General features: G+C 42.3%; 1 protein-coding gene across 1 annotated transcript in view; it reads right to left on the reverse strand.

Annotated features, from left to right (window-relative positions):
- The window catches only part of ADAMTS18 (ADAM metallopeptidase with thrombospondin type 1 motif 18), a 76,710-nt gene that overhangs the window by 11,908 nt on the left and 46,685 nt on the right, over positions 1-18,117 (reverse strand). Inside the window, 4 exon segments of the mRNA XM_049622902.1 lie at positions 73-258; positions 2,891-3,095; positions 6,412-6,538; positions 8,742-8,883. Coding sequence (XP_049478859.1) covers positions 73-258; positions 2,891-3,095; positions 6,412-6,538; positions 8,742-8,883 — 660 coding nt within the window.

The following is an 18,117-nucleotide window of genomic DNA, read 5'->3' on the forward strand; positions in this document are numbered from 1 at the left end:
AGGTCATGACCTCAGGGACATGGGACTGAGCCCCACATCGGGCTCCAAACTGAGTACTATCTCAACTCCTACCTCACTCCAGGAAGAGACAACCCACTGCAGCCGGTTGTTTTTGGGGCATCGTCCTAAGACACAGCCCTCCTGTGACTCTGGCCTCGGGGCGCTGGAGCACAGGTTCTCTGGGAGATCCTCTGCCATTGGGGGGCTTTTGCACAGGATTTCGCGTTTCCTCACCCCTCGCCCGCAGGTCTTGGAACACTAGAGGTAGAAAAACAAAGCTTATTTGCATGCTGGTTGCAAATGATTTTCTTCCAGGTGAATGCAGAGAACCTACTAGTGAAGTATTTGCAAACCTATTTTAAAGCGTTAGAACCAAATGCCCAGTGAAGGCCCTTGCAGCCAGCAGGAGGGATCTTTGCTCCTTGCAGAGGCCTCACATGCAGGTTGGCAATCGTTGTCAACATTCTCAATGCCCAGTGGCTGCTGGTCGCCCGGGTCCGGAGACGAGGTGTTCTCTTCACAGCACACGTGGCCACTTGGAGAATGATATGTGGCCTGTTCCTTGGTAGAACCGTGGTCCTGTCTGGCACAAGGCAGAATTGGTCTGGGCACCTGGCTACGGAGGATTATTGTGCTTCTGCTGAGAAGTATCATAGATATATATGTACACATCTAATAGCAACCGACTGTGACATTGACAAAAATGGGTTGGGGATGTCCAGTTCTTCATGTTCCTACTCATCGGCTGCCTCTAGGCAGGGCTCGGTGCTAACTATTGGGGAATAAACAAATAGGCACTCGGCAAATGTCTGCGAATGAATCTGCCTTTCTTGACCTTCCTAAGAACCCTGTGACAGAGACAAGGTGGGGAATAGTCTCCTCGCTTTCAGATGAGTACTTAAAAAACTTCCAAGGTCACTTAGAAGGTGTTGGCTCCAGGTCGGGTCTGCCCTCAAGGGACATGTCCCCTCCCCAGCCTTCTTTTCTGCTCAGAAGAGCCATATGAGATGCGCCTCTCTTGCCTTGGCTCTTTGTCAATATGTAAACATCTGGGCACAATCCCAAGCCTGCTCAGAGGATCAACATGACTTCTGGCTCTTCACATTCTTCAGGGAGATGGATGGTGATGGTACTCTCATCATCTGCAAACTACAGCAGCAGGACACATCCATTCCATTCCTCCCATGTGATGGTGCATCTTCCTCTTTATCGCACGACCTTCTACCAACCCTCTGCGATCACCGCTGCGGTCCCGTTCTCCAGCAGGGCGGTCTGAGACTCATAAAGCCTTCGAGAACCTGACTAAGATAATCAAACAGCTGCCAGCGAGCAGAGAGGGGGCAGGCAGACGAATGTGTCTGGTGTCAGACAGGGCTGTGCACCACTAAGCAAGTCCTCCTTCATTCATGTTCAACATTTCTAAATGGTTGGTCCTTATCCAACAGAATTCTTACGTTTTCAGTTGTTTTTTTGTTTTTGTTTTTGTTTTTTTAGAATGGGTTTCCAGAGACCTGGTCTCAAAGAGGAGGACAGGGTGCAGTAATAAATTCAGAAGGACTCCTTCCAAATTAGTCATGAAGATGTTCTCAACACATGTGCTCTTAGCAAACAACCAACCAAGCAAACAAACCTAAGGAAATAAAATACTCTCTCAAAATATTTCTATGTCAAATGTGGGGCAAATTCTGAACTAAAGCTCCTTTTGGGGATGTCCCATTTGGAACTGTTGGTTCCCCATTTCTTGTCCCCGTGCCCACCACACACATTAGGCTAAAACAGCCCTTGAATTTTCCTCTTGTAAACTGTACCTCCTTATTTGCAAAGAATGAGACCAGACATCATACCGTATCCTATTTAGACTGGCCTTCTGCTATCAGTCAACACATTCTTTCATTTTAAAGCATATCTACACATGCTCAAAGATATTCTTTCCCACCGCTAGCTCCTTACTCCCTTAACAGATAGAGTTGTAACATTTTAAAAAATCCCATGTTCTATAATTACAAAAATTCTCAGTCTGAACTCTGTGGGGGATTTGCGAGTACACTGCTATACTTTATCAGAAATCAATACTCCAGGATAATGCACCCTGAAGGAAAGCATGGTAGAAATGTGGTCCTAGACTTCTACCTGGCTTCATTGTTCAGGCAACGAAAGCGCTGCATCTTCTTGATGATTCCATAAAATTGGCTTGACATCCGTGGTTTAGCAGAGACTGGGCTGCTGTCCCCTACAGTGTGGGATGTTTATCTCTATCAAGTAGATGCCGGTAGCATCATTCTAACAAGTTGGGACAGTCAAAGATGCTTCCAGACGCTGTGCCTGAGGGGACCTTTGGCAAACTGAGACCCCACTAAGCACTTCTGACTTGTGAATGGCAGGTGGCTCTAAGCCTCGGCTGATTTCATGATTTTCTACCTTTCACTGAGAGTTTGTGACGATAGGAAATTTTATGCCCGACTCCCCTCTGTATCCCTCTAACCCCGCGGCTCTTCCCCACCAAGCAAGAGTTGAATATCCTTCCTATGCCACCTTCTTTGTATCTGCATTTTCCATGTGCTTTGGAGAAATCAGTAGCCATTTCGTCTGCCAATCCATGGACACTCCAATCCTTTCGAGCTGTGCTCTACAGCCTAGCCTGAGCGCCCCCCGTACTCTACTCTCTAGACTTCTAAGTAAGACCCTAAGATGTTGTGCATGGGTTCCTAATCTACAGGATGCAGAGAAATCACAAAAAACACAAATGAGAATGCCTCATCACGCTAACTCAGTGTGATGCCCAGGAAAGCATAAAAGCTGAGTGCCTCGTAGGGGAGCCAACACCCCTGTTTTTGCCACTTTCTTTGTCCACAGGAAACAAGACTCATGACTCCAACTCATGCCCACTTACCTGAGACCAGGGTCCAAGGCTCCATTCTGGAGGGCAGGCATGACTGTTGCAGACTCGCACCTGAGTGGGCGTGCTCACTGGGCAGAGAGAATGTAACACTGCTTCCTCCTTCTGGAACGGCTTCTTCTGGACACACTGGATCTTCCTGCTCTGCTGGCCCCCCGCACATGACCTGCTGCACACGCTCCATTCGCCTGGCTTCCAGCTTGCAGTGAAAAACGACATGACTTCCAATGAAGCTAAGATTTTGGACCATCCCTTCCAAAGCAGTTACCGCCTAAGATTTAACCGCCTGATAAAAGTCTTCCATCAATTTTAGAACCCATAAGGGCAATTCAGAATAATTCTTCTTCCACAGGTTTTGAAGCCTATGCTAGTGTGGCCCAGGGATAGGGACTCACATGAGATCACAACACGCTTTTGGGCAAAAACACATTCTTGCCGTTGGCAAGGGAAGAGACGTGTACCCTTTGGAGACCCGAGCAATTCATTCATTCAGCCAAGTCTACTGGGGTCTTCCCTTTGTGCCAAGGACTCTCCTAAGCATCAGGCTTGGAAAAATGAACGAGGCAATGTTGTTTCCACTAAGGAGCCTACAACACAGTGATGAGGTGGACATGTGACACTCGCCACAAGAGAAATTAATACAAAGTACAGCAGTTAAACTAAGGGAAGAGCGATTAACGAGAGGGGGAAGGGGTGGGACGGGAGGGGGAAGGAGGGTTGCGGGAGGGGAAGGGGAGGTGTGCACAAGCATCACACATGCGTGCAGGAGACAGGGGCACATTCAGAGGTGGCCATTTCTAAGTACGCACTTCCCCCAACTAACTTTTCTGGCTACTCTTAAACTTTACGAATGCTTGAGAGACATAACCTTGTGTTCTTTATTGAAAGATTGCCGTGGGGGCGCCTGGGTGGGTCAGTTGGTTAAGCATCTGACTCTTGATCTCGGCTCAGGTCATGATCTCACAGTTGGTCAGTTCGAGTCCCGCATCGGGCTCTGTGGTGACAGCTGGGAGCTCGCTTGGGATTCTCTCTCTTTTTCGCTCTCTATGCCCCTCTCCCGTGTGCTCTCTCTCTCTCTCAAAATAAATAAAAATAGACTTAAAAAAAAAAAGAAAGATTGCCAGATCACTTTTATCACAGCTGAGACTTGGTGTGAATTTGAAGGGTGATGCACTGAAACTACTAACCTTTCCGATCACTGCATTCGACTAACTGATATTCTAGGATTTGAAGGCCTTGCATAAAAAAGATTCACGAGATAAGATCTTACACATTTCAGGCACAGGAGAGCTGTCTAAAAGTGATGTGGGCTTACCAGTGTTCTAAATTGCATTTCCAGAAACAAACCATCACTGAGGTCAAATAACGTTTCTGTTTTACCTTTGCCTTTCTGCCACGTTTACTAGTCCTGTAATGTTCTCCTCTGGTTTCTCCCACCAGCCTGATGCGTGAAATTAAAAACCTTCCCTTCAGTCCAGAGAATTTAGCACATGAGTTCTAGATGACACGTGTTCTAAAACACTGCATAATCCCTATTAGCTTATTTAAAGAAAGAGAATCCGAAATAAGATGATTCCTTATTTGTAGAATTATCCGCATCTTGTAGGACGTAAAGAAAACACACCTATTAGGAAATTATTAGTTTCAGCATTCTCCTATAAAAATGGTATTTTCGTCCACCCGATTCAAGTTTTTCCCTCATGCAGCAAATATGGTGAGTCTGTAAAAGTATGCAAAGAGCACAACACAGGTGGACTTGCCTCATGACCTTCATGGTTGTGCACACGTGGGCCCTAGGCTCCCTCTCCATCTGTCCTCAGTCCCTCTGAACCCTACCTCAAAGCCCAGCTTCTAATGCTGTCCATTTTCCCCTGGCTGCGTTTTCTATTCATAAGACCTCACAGCCCGTATCTCACTGCATCTCAATTATTGTCTTACACTCCCAGTTCTGGCGTTACATTATGGGTTCCCTGATGGGAGGAGCTACAATTTCTCCAGATCCAGCCTGGCCTCCAGTCAGTGCCTATGACATGGTTGTTATGTGGGAAAACAACAGAGTTAGACTGGATGAACTCCTCTGTCCTTGTCACTCGAACAGTCTAAGACCTCATTGCCAGTGTATCTCTGGGGAAAAACAGTCACCGAGGGTCCCATTATTCCAACAGAAAACATAAAGCTATAAATGATAAGATGGAGAAAAAAGGAACAGAGCAGAAGATCCTGCCCATTACATCACTCTAATCCTGCAGAGCCACTGGGAGGGCTGTTCTGCTTTTAAATAGCTAGTAAACTGGTCACCGCAGAGTGGAATTTCTACACGTGGCCATCACGGAAGTTCTAGAAGTCAGGCATGAGCAAGGCTCTCTCCCTTTTCACAGATGTACATATGAATGGGGTCCTTTTTTTGCTTGGCAGAAATAACCAACAATGGGAAGTAGGCTTAAAATCAGAAAACATCAGCATGCCATTCAAGCAAACTCACACGTCCTATGCACACAAATACACGCACACCATCTAAAGAGGACACCTTACTCCACAAGGGTCAATGACACTGTCTGGTAACCATGTCTTATTAGCAAAATGGGAAAAAAAAAATCCATGGAAGCCCACCAAATTTCTTTCTACTCTTGGTGTTCAGGATACAGATGGTTCCAGATTCTGTGAGAAAAACTAGGTTGACACATGGGCATACGGGATTGGTGAACAGCTGAAGCCCGAAACAATTATGACAAACGTGCTCTTACAAGGAAAAAATACATGTACGTGTATGAAAAGATTGTGCAATATAATTGCATCACCGCAGAGCAAACACTACTTATTAAGATGATCTGAAACATTAGTGAACACAACGCTGCTTTAGAAGAAACTCTGTCAATTCTCTATAAATACATTTGGCAGAAGATAAGTCACACAAAAGACTCCATTCGGCTGGGAAGATTACTTAAAATTAGCGTCCAAACAATAGTGTGGCTAAAATCCATCCAAAAAACAAACCCAACGAGATCCCCATAGAGTTCCATCATCAGAAGTGGATTACCACTTGGCCTCTACCCTTTCTTTTTATTTTGTGACTTGCTACTGTGTAATTTGCATTTGGGGTTTCATGGTCTGCATAGTATTATGATTGTTAAATTCTTGGATGACTATATGAAAGTTAAACACACAACCACATGTAAATTCAACCAATATAGGATTTAGTGTTATTTAAGTATCTGTTTTAGTTCAGAGGGGTCTCTATGTAAAGATTTAAAAAGAAAAATGAAAGACACCTTTAAATCCCAGGGTTAGGTTCGTACAGCCAGAGTTAAAATGCATGTCTAAGGCAAACTTGGGTCTTTCGAGTTACATATTTTCACCTCAAATGTCTTGTTTTCCTCTGTTACTTTTTTGGGCATTCTGTCTCTCCCTGAGTCACTTTTGATCAGAAGGACCGGCAGTGGGTTTCAATTTCTCATATCAACAATAAGAAAATACAAGTACAAACATAGCCAGAAAGACATTTCCAGATGACTTACTAAGCAGGGCAGGAGAAAGCATTGCATACTTTGGGTTCAGTTGCTGGCGTGGTTCTTGCATTGCAGAAGGAGGAACTGACTTGAGTGTTTTGATCTCGTAAGCAAATGGCCTTTACGCTTATGTAACCTAATAAGACATCAGAAGTTACAACGTGAAAATCACAGATAACCATTTCGATTTCATTTCCATCTTTAGCTTCTGACTTACCAGGATTCTGATGTTGAACTCAAGGTATGGAATCCAACTACTACATGACAACACCTCCTTTTGATAAAATCTGCAACTCATTTGAATCTCATTCTCCCCCCCCACCCCAGATAATAGCTTTCATGTTTTAATGATTTTAATGTGTAGCTTCTTGGGTTTTAAGACTGGTGTGGATTCCCGAACCATGAAGTGATAAATACCACCTTTTGGGGGTTTTGTTTGTTTGTTTTGTTTTGTTTTGTTTTGTTTTGCTTTAGTGGGACCCGTTGTCTGGCTTGCAGTATCCATCTCAGGACTTCTCATCAGAGGCACATATTTTTTGTGTGAATAATTTTATCTGTCAGCTCTCCAAATATGAAGGCTGCCTCCTCTGTGAATTCGGTTTGTTTCTATTTACATGGTACGTTTCCTTATGATGGCATCCGAGAAACGATGAAAAGTCACTCTTGGGATCATGATTAGGTTAAGGTCGGTCACCAAAACCATATTGGGATTCCCTAAACTTAATTGTTTACTTCCAGAGCATGCATTCATTTGGACTCTCCTTCTCATATGGCTCAGACACATCGCGGTCTGTAAGTTTCGTGAGGGGACTGCTAAATCCAGCCAAGGGGAGAATCCCACAGTGCACTTCTCCAGCATCCTCCCTTTGGATGGACTTGTTCTCCATGAATGGAAAATGGATTGACTGTCTCTCCCTCCCAAGGAACTGTGCTCTCCCGGGAACAGCAGGAAGTTATTGCAAAAGATCTCAAAGAGCATTCGGTATGTGAAAAACTGCTCATAATTTAAGTGAAAAAAAGCATAGGGTCAACAGGTATCTACGGCATGGTTTCTGTGCAGTAAAAAAAGTAGACAAAATGATCTTTGTGGCATGTGTCTGAGAACATTAAATGCACGTGTTTTTATGTTTGCATAAGAGAATAAGAGAATGACACAGAGCAACGTATTAACGTTGGCATTTGCAGACTAAAGGATTAGGGAAAATTATTTTTCTTCTGCACAGCATAGAGCCTTCAAAGTGTTTATTAATAAAAATTTATTACTTCTTTGGGTATTTCTCCATTTTTTTCTTTTTTCCTCAAGTATAACTAACGTACAGCAGCGTATTAGCTTCAGGTGCACAACATGAGGATTCGACAATCCTATACATTACCTAGTGCTCATCAGGATATGTGTACGCTTAATCCCCTTTATTTCTCTAAAAATGTATTCCCTTTTACTTATTTAATCTATTAAAAATAAGTATTTCCTCATGTTTTGTTAATTAGCAGGAGCACCTGAAGAGGCCTTACAGACCTAACAATTTCTTCATTTTCTGTATTTCGGCTCTGTGTCTGGTTCCAAGATGCCCCACGGTGCTGAGGGCAATAGGACACAGTAGGGAGACCCACTGTATCAGATGCTCTGATAATGAGAAAAATGAATGACCAACACTGATGCTTTGGCTTCACGGATCTCTTTATGGACTTCCATTCTTCTCGAAGGGGCACGTGTGACAATGACTGATGCACAAATATGTGGTATCTTTGGATCTAGATAAAATGCTTGCCTTCGGCTCCCTGAGAGGATGGCTGTGGTTTTCCCTCCCTTAGGAGGCCAATTTCTCGGATTTAACAAACTTCCCTCCAGAGAGAGACTTTGCTGGCCTCCCCCTGGAGGGAATGGAATGACACAATGCCTGTGTTTCAGACGGATGCCTTGCAGTTGCCTTGTGTATGTTCTTGCTGGTTTTGAGCCTGCCTTCCGCAAGCCTCAGTGGGAGGTTCTTACCAACAGAGAAGTCAGGGTAGGGAGAAGCTAAATTAAATACAAATAAATAGATATAAAATACAAATACAAATACAAATAAATATATACTTTGTAAATCTCCCCCCACCGATAGATTTCAGATATATAACTGTTGAGTCCTGGTTATGAAGAACTTGAGTTGTGTGAGCCTTGGTTCCCTTCTACCTAGGAAAATCCTCCAACAGTACAATAACGTTTGCTTTTTTACAGGGATGGTTCCCATAGAAGGTGATTCTTCTGTTGCTTATTTACATCGTACATGTAAGTTGTGTGAGATCAAAGAACCTGCTTTGAGAAAAGACTTGGAAGGTAGAATCAGGAAATCAGCTACCTCCACCGCAGGTCGCGGAGCACTGAGACTGCACCGTACTCCAGGCATGACTGTGCCTTTTTGAGGCCGGATGAGTTCCATTCATGACCTTGGGAAGTGCATACTTCCAAGCTATCCCCGGATTTTTGCCTTGCATCAGGACCTGGACAGTGTAAGATACAAACCAGAGATCAAGAGACAGATCAGACCCCGAAATTCCAGAAATCTCACCGAACACTTTAAAGGTATTTGGATGACATTTTGACCTTAAAGTTGGCTCACATCATTGCTCCCAAGTATGTTTTATGTCGATTTTAAAGTCTTCCCTTGATATTTTAAAATGACTGTTTCCATATCATCAAAGCTGGGATTTAGAGAGTTGCTAAATGGAGAAACGTGACTTGACCTTTGCTCTAAGCCCACGACCCTCAACTCTAGGTATATCCATTAACAAAGCAAAAGAAAAATATTCTAATATATCGAAGGAAGTAAGGTTCTATTATGAGGTCTCAACTTTCCCATTAAACTTGAAACCCAGGTAGAAACACATGTTGGTGCCTCACAGGTAATGGTTAAAACTGAATCTATGTATATATGTTTTTATGATTCCTCCTGGGCCAAAACTTCTCCTTTGTGCCAGGAGAAGCTGGACACAAGGGAGACACTCTAAAAAACATAGAATACCCCGCTTACAGTTGCCGATCATCAACTTAGAATCCAAGGAAGATTACAATAGGATTTCCAAAGAAAATTTATTCAAAGAGAATGTGGCTCTTGGCTACACTGACTGTGTACCAGAATAAATAGATAATACAAAAACAAAACAAAACAAAACCAGGAGCAGAAGTAGGGGTTGCTAATACGTATACTGGAATGGATTTAATCTCAAAAGGACAAGGACCTAGGATACATGAAAAGATGTTCAACATCACCGATCACTAGGGAAATGCAAACCTAAATGACAATCAGTTATCACCTCACACCTGTGGATGGCTAAAGTCAACAACCCAAGAAACAACGGGTGTTGGCGAGGATATGGAGACAGGGGAACCTTCTTGTACTATTGGTGGGAATGCAAACTGGTGTGGCTACTGTGGAAAACAGTATGGCAGTTCCTCAAAAAATTAACAATGGAACTACCTGATGATCCAGCAATCGCACTATTAGATATTTAGTCAAAGAATACAAAAATACTACTCCAAAGGCATACGTGCACCCTAACATTTATAGTGCTTACAGTAGCCTAATTATGGAAATAGTCCAAGTGTCTACTGATTGACGAATGAACACAGAAGAAGTGGTATTTATACATAGAATGGACTATTACTCAGCCATAGAAAAGAATGACATTTTGCCATTTGCAATGACATGGATGGAGACAGAGAGTCTTATGCTAAGTGACAGAAGTCAAAGAAAGACAAATACATTATGATTTCACTCATATGTGGAATTTAAGAAACAAAACAGATGAGCAAAGGGGGAAAAAAAGAAAGGGGAAAACCAAGAATCAGACTCTTACCTACAGAGAACAAATTGATGGTTACCAGAAGGGAAGGGGTGGGGGAATGGGGAAAATAGGTGGTGGGGATTAAGGAGGGCATTTGTTGTGATGGGCACCAGGTAACGTACCAAGTGTTGAGTCACTATATTGTACGCCTGAAACGAATAGTACACTGTATGTTATCTAACTGCAATTTGAATAAAAACAATTTGAATAAAAACTTAAAAAAAAAAAAAAGGACAAGGACTTAGGATAAATCTGACCCTAAAAGGTCTGACTACTTTGAGAGCAATCATTTACTGGCACTTTCCACACGTCAGGCCTTCGGCTGGGCATTTTCTATGCATCATCTCAAAACATGCCTATAATAACTCTCTAACGTAGCTGCTTATTTTTTCATAGGAAAAAACAAGAAAGAATGTGTGCTAGATCACACAGGTGACTAGGGAATGAGCTTAAAATAGATGTAGGACCACCAACGTGCCTAAATATTGCAATCTATCACCTTGTTGTTAGTGTAGGCAAACAATATTTGCCCCCCTTCCTGATGTTCTCTCTTCTTAATACTGCTTTTTTCCCCTTCTTTTAATCTCAAACATGAGTATAAATAGCTGCTTCTTCCCCCCCCCACCCCCACCCCCATGAGTCTTGTGGAAAATTCTTTACCGCTAGGACCGGGCATTCATGCCCAAAAGGCAAAGCAGATTTTCAGTTAAAAATAGGAAGCCCTGGCTCTCTCTCTCTCTGGTGGGATCCCACTTGAATTAGAGTTGGGTGGATGGCAGCTGTTCAGGGACCTCCATGACACCAGACCACGGCTCGGGATGCTACGCCATGGTTTCCACTTTGCTATTAGTTTAAATGTCTCCAGGAGTATTACGGCTTACTCTGAAGACTCCACGGTGCGAATATCATTTGTTGTACAGCAAAATGAATCGTGGTGCCTCCCAGAAACAACCAAAACGTTAACAAACGGGTCTTTGTTCCCCTAGCTCCATCCCAAACAAAACAAAACAAAACAAAACAAAACAAAACAAAACAAAACAAAACAAAACAGGTAATACCATTAAAATGGACAGATATTCTCATTAGTTTTTCATGAGTCACCAAGGAAAACCTCAAAATCAAGGTCCTAGAAGCCTTACTTCTGAAGAACCCTCTAGTCTTTTTCTTCTTTTCAGAGCTGTGTCATACAGCCGTTCTTGGAATCATGTGTTTAATTATAACACTTAAGACATTTTGTATGAATAGTACACAGTATGCTTTCCTCATTTGAGATTTTCGCTGTGTTTCTGTTCTGTTCACGTGATATTACATAAACAGACAATTTAGAGTTTGGTTCCCGATCAAACTAGAATTTTGGGAGAAGTGTTACATTTAGAAAATAAGGTTGATTGATGCTCATTGATACTTAACTCAATTTCTCCTTCAATTAAAGTGGTATCTTACATGTAATACTTTGGGTTTCTATTTTCTTAGTGCCATATCTCTTTATGTGAAATCTCTTTGTCCAGAGATTTCATAGGGAGAAAGTAATACAGTGCACCTGTACATGTGTGGCAGTAAAATATAGGCAAGCTATGTAAGAACTGTAGTGAGCTATGGCGCTCACGAGGCAGGATGATTTTACAATACGTGGGGCTGTATCACACACAGGTGTAAGGGGGACATACTCAGGTCTTATGCATGACAGAGAAGGAAATCCACTCATTTCCACTTCCTAACACCATCCCATTCTCCCCATTCAAACTAGATCCTGACTTCTGCTACCATAGGGCGAAGACGACCGCAGTGGAAGTGCAAAGAAAATTCAAAATACATATGTATTAGTTTTGCCTTTTGAGTTTCAAAGACTTCTGGTGATTTAAGAATGGTTTAACACACTTTCAAAGGGCATTGAAAATATATTCTACTTTCCCTTTTTAGACAGACTCTAGATCCTAAGCCATACATGGCTTGTGGTTTCACGTAAAACATTTTTAAATGTTGCGGTGAACGGCAGGATGTGTTTAAGAAAATGAAAAAAAATTAAGCACATCCAAGTGTCATTACTATTAAACAAGGAAAACCAACCAAGATGTCAAGTTTCCCTCAGCCTCCAGTAATGCTACCCATAGAGACTTATCAACATTGCCAACAAGAAGAAAATCAATGCTACCAAGAAGAGAATTTACACAATCTCCCTGTCAAACCTGTTTCTGCATCTGTACTCACACCTTCCATCTCTCCTCCTCTTACTCTACTCTACCCTACCCTACCTCCTATCTTGGTCCCAATTCTCCACTATGCTCTGGGTTCCATCTGCCCTCATCTACTAAAAGTGCCCCCTTCTCTTGTGCCTTACTGAAATTTCCCTACTAGATCATTCCCATCAGCATCCAAACATGCTATTTTCTCTCTCCTAAAAATGATCTCATCTCCACATCTCTCTCCAGCTCAGGTCCCATCTCACTGATTCCCTTTATAGCAAAAATCCCTCAGCGGGTCCTTTCTCATTCCCCCATGATCTTTCTGGACCAGGCGGCCCTCCTCAGCACATCACTGAAACCGCTCTTTCAAGGGCACCCTGCCATATCCAATAGTCGATGGGCCTCCTCTTACTCAATCACCAGCACTAGACACAGTGGATCACTTCCTCCTTGCGTCACCACCAGAAACCCATTCTCTCAGTTCTTTTCCTGCCTCACAGACCTTCACTCCTAGTCTCCTTGGCTGTATCCTCCTCATCTCCTAACTCTTCATTATCAAAGTGACCTCCGACCTCTTGACCTCTTGTTTATCAAGGCTCACTCCATGGGTGATTTCATCCTGTGCTCTGATTTTAAGGACAATCGACATGCTGACCACTCCCAGATTCGTAACTCCTCACCACAGTTTCCAAGGCAACATTCTGCAAGGATGCTAGTGTAGTATGATCCTGTCATATGGTGGTCACAAGCCACCTGTGGCTATTGAGTACTAGCATACTCCTGTGACTAAATAAACCTTTACATGTAGCTTAAATCCAAACCTAGATAACCATGTGTGGATAGTGGCTGCCCTACTGGACAGCAGAGCTGGATATGAAAGCCATCCTCTGATGTCCATATTCACACATTCAGCTGCCTCCGGAGCATCTCTACTCGAATGTTTACAAGGCATATCAACGTACAACATTGAACTCATGATTTGCCCCCCTGTACTCCACTCTTCTCAACCCTACGAAATGGGGACCAGTCCTTCCAATTGTTCAGGCCAAAATAAGAAGTTAAAAGCACCCCAACCTCCTCTCTTTTTCTCACACCTGCATCGAATCAACCAGGAAGTGGCGTTATTCTTATGTTCAGTGGACCTCCTATCTGACCATGTCTCACTTTGTCTATCACTACTGTTGCTTCCCAGGTCCAAGCTACCATCGTCGTCTCTTCTGATTTCCATGGCCATGGCACTCTAGGGATACAGAGAAGCCATATTCTCCAGTAGAGGAGATAAGGCTGCACTGTTTTATTATGATAAAAATAATTTTCTGACAGTGACTTAAGGGATTAAAAACAACGTGTCTCAGGCCCTGCAAAGGAAAATTAAATGCTGCTGTGAAAATCGGGATGGGGAGCAGATCACATGACTACCTAAAGAAGCTTTGCAGCTGTCATTTAATTAACAGAGTATCTTGGGGATGATTTCACCAAAGAAGCCACAAAACAACAAAGAGAAGTTATGTTTTCTTTGAAGATTTCTATTCCCCCCAAAGAGGCCCACTTTTATATTGAGTTTCCCACATGCCTTCCCTCAACTCAAAATTATGTAAGGATCCTATGAAGAGTAAGATTCTTCTTAAAAACTTTTTGAAGTTTTCATTTAAGTTCCAGTTAGCTAACATACAGTATAATATTTGTCTCAAGTGTACAATATAGTGACTCAACACTTCCATACATCACCCAGTGCTCATCACAGCAAGTGCACTCCTTAATCTCCACCACCTTGTTCAACTCATTCCCCTACCCACCTCCACTCTGGTAACCATCCGTTTGTTCTCTGTAGTTAAGAGTTTGTTTCTTGGTTTGTCTCTTTTTTCCCCCTTTGCTCATTTGTTTTGTTTCTTAAATTCCACATGAGTGCAATCATAATGTATTTGTTTCTCTGAGTTCTTTCACTAAGCTTAATACTTTCTAGCTCCATCCATGTCATTGAGAATGGCAAGATTTCACTCCTTTGATGGCTGAGTAATATTCCATTGTATATATTTACCACCTCTTCTTGATCCATTCATCAGCCGATGGACACTCGGGCTGTTCCATAATTTGGCTATTGTAGATAATGCTGCTGTAAACGTCAGGGTGCATGGATCACTCTGAATTAGTGTTTTTGTATTCTCTGGGTAAATAGTAGCACAACTGCTGGATCATCAGGTAGTTCTATTATCAACTCTTTGAGGTACCTCCATACTGTTTTCCACAGTGGCTGCATCGATTTGCATTCGCACCAACTGTGCAAGAGGGTTAGCTTTTCTCTGCATCCTCACCAACCCCCGTTGTTTCTTGGGTGGTTGATTTTAGCCCTTTGGACAGGCATGAGGTGATATCTCATTGTAGTTTTGATTTGTATTTTCCTGATGATGAGAGCGTTGAGCATCTTTCCACACGTCGGTTGACCATCTGGATGGTCATTTTCTTTGGAAAATGTCTATTCATGTCTTCTGTCCATTTTTAAAATTGGATTATTTGGTTTTGAAGGGTTGAGTTTTAAAAGGTCCTTGTATATTTTAGATACTAACTCTTTATTGGATATGTATACCTTTAGTTTTGCTGATTATTTCCTTTGCTGTGCCGATGCTTTTCATCTTGAGGTAGTCCCACTAGTCTATTTTTGCTTTTGCTTTCCTTGCTTCAGGAGACATATCTAGAAAGAAATTGCTACGGCTGATGTCAAAGAAGTTACTGCCTGTGTTCTCCTCTAGGATTTGTATGTTTTCAGGTCTCAGATTTTGGTCTTTCATCAATTTTGAATTTATTTTTGTGTATGGTATAAGAAGTGGTCCAGTTTCATTCTTCTGCATGTCGCTGTCTGGTTTTCCCAGCACCATTTATTGAAGAGATTTTCCCCATGAGATATTCTTCCTGCTTTGTCCAAAATTAATTGACTATGTAACTGTGAGTTCATTTCTGGGCTTTCTATTCTGTTCCATTGAGCTATGTGTCTATTTTTTTTAATGTTTATTTATTTATTTTTGAGAAAGAGCAAATGAGCAGGAGAGGGGGGAGAGAGAGAGAGAGAGAAAGAGAGAGAGAGAGAGAGGGAGAGAGAGACAACAGAGAGACAGAGAATCTGAAGCAGGGTCCAAGCTGTCAGCGCAGAATCCAACGTGGGGTTTGAACTCACAAACTGTGGTATCATGACCCGAGCCGAAGTTGGATGCTTAACTGACTGAGCCACCCAGGTGTCCGTCTATATGTCTATTTTTGTGCCAGTACCATACTGTTTGATTGCTACAGCTTTGTAATATAGCTTGAAGTCCAGAATTGTGATGCTTCCAGCTTTTGGTTTCTTTTTCAGGATTGCTGTGGTTATTCAGGGTCTTTTGTGGTTCCATACAAATTTTAGGATTGTCTGTTCTGGCTCTGTGAAAAAATGCTGTTGGTATTTTGATAGGGATTACATTCAGTGTGTAGGTTGCTTTGGGTAGTATTGACGTTTTAACAATATTTGTTCTTCTTATCCACGAACACGGAATGTTTTTCCATTCCTTTGTGTCATCTTGAATTTCTTTCCTCGGTGTTTTATACTTCTCAGAGTACAGGCCTTTTACCTCTTTGGTTTATTCCTTATTATTTTTGGTCCAATTATAAATGGAACCGATTCTTTAATTTCTCTTTTCTGCCGCTTCCTTATCGGTGTATAGAAAAGCAACAGATTTTTGTACATTGATTCTGTATCAGTTCTAGCAGTTTTTGGCTGGAATCTTTAGGGTTTGCTGGCTATGGTATCATGTCATCTGCAGATAGTGAAAATGTCACTTCTTTCTTGCTGATCCGGATGCCTTTTTTTTAATGTTCATTTTTGGGCGCGGGAGAGAGAGCGTGTGCATGTGAACACACACTGGGGAGGGACAGAGCGAGTGAGAGAGATAGAGAATCCAATCTTACATCAATGTGGGGCTCGATCCCATGAACCATGAGATCATGACCTGAGCCAAAATCAAGAGTTGGACTTAACTGACTGAGCCCCCCCAGGAGCCCCGATCTGGATGCCTTTTATTTCTTTTTGTTGTGTGAATGCTCCAGCTAGGACTCCCAGGACTCTGTTGAGAAAAAGTGATCAAAGTGGACATTCCTGTCTTGTTCCTGACACTAGCAGGAAAGTTCACAGTTCTTTTCCCTCTTGAGGATGATGTTAGCTAGGGGTTTTCCCCATCTGGCCTTTAGTATTTTGAGGTATGTTTCCTCTAAACCTACTTCGTTGAGGGTTGTTATATGAATGGATGTGGTACTTTGTCACATGCTTTTTCTGTGTCTATTGACATGATCATATGGTTCTTCCTTTTTTCTTACTGCTATGTGTCACATTGATTGATTTGCAAATATTGAACCACCCTGGCATCCCGGGAATAAATCCCACTTGATCGTGGTGAATGATATTCTAAACATACTAACGGATTCGGTCAGCCAGTATTTCACTGAGGATTTTTGCATATACCTATCAGAGATTTGTCCTGTAGTTGTCCTTTTTGTGTGTGGAGTCTTTATCTGGTTTTGGTACCAAGGTAATGCCGACCTCACAGAACCAATTTGGAAATTTTCCTTCCCTTTCTACTTTTTTGGAATAGATTGAGAAGAGTAAGTATTAACTTGAAGAGTAAAATTCTTGAGCTAAAAGTGAAAACAACAGCAGCAAACAGATTTGACCCCAAGAAGGCAACTAATCCATTTCCTGGTTGGATACGAAGTAATACGAAGTTTCCTTATCCAGCCAAAACAAGAAGAAAAATAACTTACACAACTTACTTTAAGTATTCACAAGATTATAGGACTATATCCGTATAATATATGGCATGGAGGAGGTATCACTTACATTTTGTTTGTTCAACGTACTAATGCATTCAGTGAATGCATAAATAAATAAAAGATTCTCAACTTGAAAAAATAAAATGACTTAAGGCTTGACTGTAATGTCGATGTAGCTGGAAATTCACACACAGAGTCACATGTGCAACGACGGAGGCTAAAAGACAATATTTGTAGAAACCAGCCGAAAGCTGACCTAAGAGTTCAACATCAGCTCATAAAGGCCTCTGAAAGACAGTGACTATTTAAACAGAGAGACACCAAGGCCAAGTATATGAAAGACGAGTATTTGCCAATTGGAACATATTATTTGCTTCTCAATAAAGTGTTCTCTGCCCTTTTCTTTACCCTGTATTGAGGAGAAAAGTAACCAAGAGCAGGATGTGCAGGAATCTTCTTCTCACTGTTTGATGTCAGCAAAGAGTCCCGTGGAAAGAGGCTGTCTGCCTACCTAACAGAATCTCTTTGGCCCTGCTCGTACCCTGTTCTCAAAAAGACAGGACTTGGTTTAAAAAATAAATCCATCCTCCCCTAAAGAAGGGCTACATAAATTGTGGGGCCCAGTGCAAAATGAAAATGCAAGGCCCCTTGCTTAGAAAAATTATTAAGAATTTCAAGGTGGTGATAGGAGAGCACTGAACCGAACACAGAGCCCTTCCAAGCATGAGACAGCGGGTACTTGTCAGGTCCCACATCCACGAGGACAGCTTTGCCTGTGACCTTAAGGCTGTCACCTGCATCAGTTTTAAGACACAATTTTAGCTCTTCCAAATTCTAAACGACCCTGTGGTCTAACAATGATGTCACCCGCCCCTCCTACATAGAGACTATGGCCTCTGTTCAGGTGCGCCAGCAC

This window comes from Panthera uncia (genome assembly GCF_023721935.1).
Source record: "Panthera uncia isolate 11264 chromosome E2 unlocalized genomic scaffold, Puncia_PCG_1.0 HiC_scaffold_20, whole genome shotgun sequence".
Taxonomy (NCBI): Eukaryota; Metazoa; Chordata; class Mammalia; order Carnivora; family Felidae; genus Panthera; species Panthera uncia.